This window comes from Bos taurus, chromosome 10 (genome assembly GCF_002263795.3).
Source record: "Bos taurus isolate L1 Dominette 01449 registration number 42190680 breed Hereford chromosome 10, ARS-UCD2.0, whole genome shotgun sequence".
Classification (NCBI taxonomy): Eukaryota; Metazoa; Chordata; class Mammalia; order Artiodactyla; family Bovidae; genus Bos; species Bos taurus.
In genome coordinates, this window is record NC_037337.1 from 23,482,265 (window position 1) to 23,489,972 (window position 7,708).

A 7,708-nucleotide genomic window follows, 5' to 3' on the forward strand; every position below is an offset into this window, starting at 1 on the left:
TATTTTCCATGAGTACATGTATACATATATGCCCATATTAATTATGATAAAGGGCTGTAATATATATTACCATATAAACCTAAAGCAGCATTTACCTCTAGGAAAAGAGACCAGATGAAGATGTGAGCAGGAAGGACTTATGCCTTACCTGTAATGTTCCAATAATGTTCCAACTTTTTAAAAATGAGAAGGTATTCATCTCTTAAAGACAATTCAATATATAACTTTTTTATTGGAGTATAGTTGATTTATAATGTGTTAATTTCTGGTATGTAGCAAAGTGATGTGATTCCGTTATACATATACACATTCCTTTCTGTATTCCTTCCTGTTATGGTTTACCACAGGATATTGAACATAGTTCCCTGTGCTATACAGTAGGACCTTTTGGTCTATCCATCTGCTAATCCTAATCCATCTTTTCCCCACCCCACTTGGCAACCACAGGTGTGTTTTCTAGGTCTGTGAGTCTGTTTCTGTTTCATAGATAAGTTCATTTGTGCCATAGTTTAGATTCCACAATTTTTAACTATTTTAAAACAATCATCAGACAAAATTAATTATGAAGATTATAGCTTTAACTTATCTTCTTTCTTTGAGACCAAAAGTGGTTTCCCATGAGAGGTCAATGGAGATTTCTGAATGCTTGGCACAATCAGTTCAATCTTCCACTGACTGGTCTACTCTAGAGTGAAGAGCTGAAGGTTGCTTTTTCTTATTTATCCATGTAAAAGATGAGTTGGAGACATACACAGTGCATTCCAGGGAGTGGGAGGCCTCTGTCAGTGGGTCTGGGACAACTAAGGAAGAGGATTTAGGGGGCAGTGAACCATAAAGCTGGTGCCTCCAGTTCAAGAGAGGAGGAAGAGCCAGGATGCTGAGCTAGAATTGAGAAGAGTTCTCAGTTGTTTCACACTAGCTGCAAAGTTTGGAGCTAAGACTTGAAAAACATTTTGTTTATGTAGAAATAAGTTCTCTTATAATGACTGGTGCAGTTATTCAGCCACAGTGAGGCTGGTGAGGGCTTCACTGTGAACTGCAGGAACCCTAGGTTTCTAGCCTGGAAGCCGCTTGTGGTATCACAAGGCTAACAAGGCTGCTTGTGCTAACACAGTTTATAATGAATTAGGTTTAAAGTCTTACTTTGTCTTTTACACCCTGTCCAACATTTGTACAAAGATGCTAGGCTTTGGATGGTAGTAGACAGTTAGAAGTGTGGTTTGAACCATTGCAGCAGGTGTCCTCTGACTCAAGCAGCCTGTGTGAAAATTTCCCTTACTCACTTGGCCTCCTGTCTCCAACTGGAAAGGTAAGAACTGACAAAGAAATATGGTATTATTATCTCTAATTTCAGGAAATAAGAATTCCAAAAGCTTAAGCTATTTGCTTACAACTGAATAGCTGTAATGTAGTCAGAGCAGAATTTTTCTGATCTCATATCTCCAAACTACCATGATGTGTCTTACAAAAAAAAAAATCAGTGTGTATTTTTTAATTAATTTATTTTAATTGGATGCTAATTACTTTACAATACTGTAGTGGTTTTTACCATACATTGACATGAATCAGCCATGGGTGTACATGTGTTCCCCATCCTGAACCCCCCATCCTCTTCCCTCCCCATCCCATCCCTCAGGGCCATCCCAGTGCACCAGCCCCTGAACACCCTGTCTCATGCATCGAACCTGGACTGGCGATCTATTTCACATATGATAATATACATGTTTCAGTGCTATTCTCTCAAATCATCCCACCGTCGCCCTCTCCCACAGAGTCCAAAAGTCTGTTCTTTATATCTGTGTTTCTTTTGCTATCTCGTATATAGGCTCATTGTTATCATCTTTCTAAATTCCATATGTATGCGTTAGTATACTGTATTGGTGTTTTTCTTTCTGACTTACTTCACTCTGTATAATAGGCTCCAGTTTCATCCACCTCGTTAGAACTGATTCAAATGCATTCTTTTTAATAGCTGAGTAATATCCCATCGTGTATAGGTACCACAGCTTTCTTATCTATTCATCTGCCGATGGACATCTAGGCTGCTTCCATGTCCTGGCTATTGTAAACAGTGCTGCGATGAACATTAGGGTACATGTGTCTCTTTCAATTCTGGTTTCCTCAGTGTGGTTTTGGGTGCTACATTCTGCTTCCTCCTGTGCGTTGATGTTCTTGTACGGCCACCCTATGCAGTATTCTCTTTGTGCCTCTCCAGGGCACAGAGATACAAGGCTGTGTCTGCAGGCACCACCTTTTTGATGTACAAATTTGTTGTGTTGGCTGTATTATCTGAGTAAAACCGTTCTGTGGCAAAACTGGCATATCCTTTTCCAGAGGACCCCCATTGTCTGTAGAGAATATATTCTGGTGCCTGATTTGGATACTGTCGATACCAGAGGAGATTAATGAAGCTCTTAGATGAAGTATAATAATTACAAAAGAGGCTCACAGTCTTGCCCTCTTCTCCAGACACTTCTGACTCCTGGGATCTGATCCAGTCTGCTCTTCTCAGCCCTGAAACACAAAGCAGACCTCAACCAAGGCTCATTCAGGCTGCCTCCTCCAGGAGGGCAACTCAGATGCAGGACAGGACTCAGTTACCTGGAAGGGCCAGTGCTAGAAGTGAAGTGAAGATAAACTTCATATTCGTCATTCTTCTGGATCTCTTGGTAATGAGTTTACATTATTTGGTGACAGCTTCCAAGAGGACAGTGTCTCAGAATCAGGTCACTGGGTTTCAGGTCGGAAATGGGAGGAGCTCAACTGAACTACATAAGAAGATTTTTTTTTTTTTTTTTAAGAAACAAAACTATCTTTTCTTGCAGAGACTTTGAAAAACACTGGTTCTTTGAAATAATGTGAACTTCCCACATCTCTCTAGACTTATTTTTTCATGTTTGTGAACAAGATGAAATGGAAAGTAGAAATGCTTAACTGTCCACAGTGGTAATTCCTGTAGGTTGAGGTTATAGGTGTTTCTTTAACATGATTTTCTTTGTTCTTTTTTTTTTTGAAATGACAAATAAATACTGGTCTTGTAATTAGAATATTTCTTTTGGTGACAGGTTACTCTTTTGAGATGTAAATTCTGTTGGTTCTTGTTAATAGAAGAAAACAGGAATGAATGAAAAAGAAACGGTTCCCATTTCAGCTGCGTTTTCGCCCCAGGACTAAACTAAATTGCAAGCTCTTCATATCCCTGAGCCAATGACCAGCTGTGAGAGGAGTTACCATGTTCTTCGTTTTTTTTATTTTATTTTATTTTATTTTTAAACTTTACATAATTGTATTAGTTTTGCCAAATATCAAAATGTTCTTTGTATCTCAGGGGTCTTCTGGAAAAAAACGGACAAGCAGACAAAAAGTCTAACACCAATGTTTTCTTTTAGAAGTCTAGGTAGATTCAGCAAAGTGAAAAAAAGAAAAAAGGAGGTGATGGGGGGTCATAGTCTGGAATGATAAGGTAGCTTCTTAGAGTCCAGAAAGGGCAGAAGAGCACATTTGGCTTGACTGGTGGGTAAGAGGACCTGCTGCTCATGGAGGTCTGCGTTTTAAGTGGTATCAATGCCCGGAATGCCATTTGTGTAAATGCCCTCCTTGTGTAGCTCTGAACTAGTGCAAAGACATGTGTTCAAATACTCCACAGGAGGTTTTGGTCATGAGAGATGCCTTTGCATCAAAGCACCAGATGTATATATTTTAAGATACAGACTCAGGGATGTGGGAACTTATAAAAACTCATTTATGTTTTGAGTGTATCTCCTGAGGACTTTCTGGTTATATTGTGAAGAGGTGGGATACCCTGGATTCAAGCATGTCAGACAAGGAAAAAAAGAAGCAGGGGGTGAGGAGAGCCTTAAAAATCCTATTGAATAAGAAACATAGTTTTTAAGGCAGAAGCTTAAATAAAACAACATAGTTGATTTCAGTTCAGTTCAGTCGGTCAGTCATGTTTGACTCTTTGCGACCCCATGAATCCCAGCATGCCAGGACTCCCTATCCATCACCAACTCCTGGAGTTCACTCAAACTCATGTCTATCGAGTCAGTGATGCCATCCAGCCATCTCACCCTCTGTCATCCCCTTCTTCCCCTGCCCCCAATCCATCCCAGCATCAGAGTCTTTTCCAGTGAGTCAATTCTTCCCATGAGATGGCCAAAGTACTGGAGTTTCAGCTTTCGCATCATTCCTTCCAAACACCCAGGACTGATCTCTTTTAGAATGAACTGGTTGGATCTCCTTGCAGTCCAAGGGACTCTCAAGAGTCTTCTCCAACACCACAGTTCAAAAGCATCAATTCTTTGGTGCTCAGCTTTCTTCACAGTCCAACTTTCACATCCATACATGACCACAGGAAAAACCATAGCCTTGACTAGACGGACCTTTGTTGGCAAAGTAATGTCTCTGCTTTTGAATATGCTATCTAGGTTGGTCATAACTTTCCTTCCAAGGAGTAAGTGTCTTTTAATTTCGTGGCTGCAATCACCATCTGCAGTGATTTTGAGTAGAAATTAAACTAAGAACACTTGAGTAACAAGGTGATGGCATTGTACTGTTTCTTTAACTTAATGTTATCCTATAAACACTATTGATATCACTTCATAATCTCTATATTTTTGAATGTTGAGTTTTAAGCAAGCTTTATCACTCTCCTCTTTCACTTTCATCAAGGGCTCTTTAGTTCCTCTTCACTTTCTGCCATAAGGGTGGTGTCATCTGCATATCTGAGGTTATTGATATTTCTCCCAGCAATCTTGATTCCAGCTTGTGCTTCATCCAGCCTTGCATTTCTCATGATGTACTCTGCATATAAGTTAAATAATCAGAGTGACAATATACAGCTTTGATGTACTCCTTTCCCGATTTGGAACCAGTCTGTTGTTCCATGGCTGGTTCTAACTATTGCTTCTTGACCTGCATACACATTTCTCAGGAGGCAGGTAATGTGGTCTGGTATTCCCATCTCTTGAATTCTCCACAGTTTGTTTTAATCTACATAGTCAAAGGCTTTGGTGTAAACAATAAAGCAGAAGTAGATGTTTTTCTGGAATTCTATTGCTTTTTTGATGATCCAATGGATGTTTGCAATTTGATCTCTGGTTCCTCTGCCTTTTCTAAATCCAGCTTGAACATCTGGAAGTTCATCGTTCATGTACTGTTGAAGCCTGGCTTGCAGAATTTTGAGTGTTACTTTGCTAGCATGTGAGATGAGTGCAATTTCTGAAAAAGCTGGCTTAAAACTCAACATTCAAAAAACTAAGATCATGGCATCTGCTCCCATCACTTCATGGCAAATAGATGGGGAAAAATGGAAGCAGTGAGAGACTATGTTTTCTTGGGCTCCAAAGTCACTGCAGATGGTGACTGCAACAATGAAATTAAAAGACACTTGTACCTTGGAAGAGAAGCTATGACCAACCTAGACAGCATACTAAAAACCAGAGACATTACTTTGCCGACAAAGGTCCATCTAGTCAAAGCTATAGTTTTTCCAGTAGTCATGTATGGATGTGAGATTTGGACTGTAAAGAAAGGTGAGTGCCGAAGAATTGATGTTTTTGAACTGTGGTGTTGGAGAAGACTCTTGAGAGTCCCTTGGACTGTAAGGAGATCCAACCAGTCCATCCTAAAGGAAATCAGTCCTGAATATTCATTGGAAGGGCTGATGCTGAAGCTGAAACTTCAATACTTTGGCCATCTGATGCAAAGAACTGACTCATCTGAAAAGACTCTGATGCTGGAAAAAATTGAAGGCAGGAGGAGAAGGGGATGACAGGATGAGATGGTTGGATGGCATCACTGACTCAATCAACCTGAATTTGAGCAAGCTCCAGGAGCTGGTGATGGACAGGGAAGCCTGGTGTGCTGCAGTCTATGTGGTCGCAAAGAGTTGGACATGACTGAGTGACTTAACTGAACTGAATCTCTATATTTTAGAGTATTTTAAAAAATATACTCTAACAAGTAGGCTGCATCCTATGGGTGAATATTTAAATTGTTTCTGAATATAGCACCTCAAGTTTCATGTTTCTCAGTTTTTTTTTTCTTCTAGTAAATTTCTTCTTTAGGAAAAATTCAGTAGAATTCATGGGATTCATGACTATATAGCCATCTGCTGAGAATGAAAAGGACCTACTTTATCTTGATGAGTTGTCAAGAATGACAAGGGAGATAGCCAGGTAAAAACCATGTCCCAGGTTGTCATAAAAGGGCCCTGATTTCAGCCTATATGTTGAAAAATCTCATAAACTCCCTTCCTTACCATGCATGAAAGGAGTAACTAAAATTAAGAAATATTTTAAACAGATTGAAAACCAGATCAAATAATGCAATAGACTTCCTTTACCCACCACATGAATTTTATAAATATTAAAAACATCATAACTTATAAACATATATATATATAACTGTATATTTAATGCATTGGAGGCGAAGTGTCTGACAGGTCTTGTATATGGGAAAACTTGAGGGCATGTGGACTGTAAATTGCTGAGGGTAAGATGATTTCTACAGTGAATAATGAGTTAACACTGTGATTTTTATTTTTCAGTGTTTGGCCTTGTATACTTCTTGAGGATTAAGAATTGGGGGAGGGTGATAAGATAAAAACCCAGTTTACATACAACTTTTGAGGAACACACCTCCTGCATTAAAGAAGGCCATCTGCAGAGTGATTAGTCATCAGACTCCTAGACCTTTTCTTCCTAGGACTTCAAATGAAAAAAGAAATATTTTGTCTTGTTCTTCCTGTTGTCTTCACTTTATATTTGCCATAGAGTTTCTTACTTCAATTTTGTAGCCTTAAATAAATTAAAGATGAGTTCTTATCCCATCCCTGGCTTCTGGCTCTTTGTGTAGAAAGAAAAGGAGGAAAGAAAAATGGAAAGAGAGGTGTGTGGAGGCTGAAGAAAGGCAGCAACATCCTGGCACATTTAACTCTGTTTCTTCCTTTAATGATTATCTGCTGTTTTCCTGCTCTGTCTCCTCCTTTCCTGGTCAGTGTAATCAGAGCTGTGCTCAACTTGCAATGTGTTTTCTTAACACTCATGAGCCCAAGTTGTCTTTATTGTCTGCATTCTTTTACAGACAGGGTATTAGAACACTCCACTTATAGGTTAATCTTTAAAATTGATTATCAGGAGAAATAGGTCACTTTGTAGCTTTAGCACCTTCCCAGTTTAAGGGATAGCATTAATCTGCTACCAATAAAAAATCTTGTTTTAATGCTGTGTTGTTTGGTCATGTATTGTTCTTGTCATAATCCAGCGACACTGTATATGTCAGATAATAACCCTATAATGCAGTTTCAGTTTCCTGGGATTTTGGTATTTTAAAATGAAACATATTGTATTTTTTCGCCTTGCAGGCAGTTTAAACAGTAAAGAATATTATAAAGCAGAAAAATAATAAATAGTACTAAGCCTTTGGGTTTCCCAGGTGGTATTAGTAGTAAAGAACCTGCCTGCCTATGCAAAGAAGTGCACTGTAGATGTAAAGTAGATGTAAAGAGATGCAGGTTCAATCCCTTGGTCAGGAAGATCCCCTGGAGGAGCAAATGGCAACCCTCTCTAGTGCTCTTGCCTGAAGAATCCCATGGACAGAGGAGCTTGTAGGCTACAGTCCACGGGGTCACAAAGAATAGGACAAAACTGAAGTGACTTAGCACACACACAGTACTCAAAGACAACTATCAATAATATTGCTGCAA

The 7,708-nt window shown here is 39.2% G+C and overlaps 1 gene segment (V, D, J or C); it reads right to left on the reverse strand.

Annotated features, from left to right (window-relative positions):
* Positions 1-2,185: 2,185 nt before the first annotated feature.
* LOC618561 (T cell receptor alpha variable 12-3-like) lies at positions 2,186-2,653 on the reverse strand. The segment is given in 2 exon segments: positions 2,186-2,514; positions 2,602-2,653. Coding segments are annotated over 2 exon segments (381 nt in total).
* Positions 2,654-7,708: the final 5,055 nt, after the last annotated feature.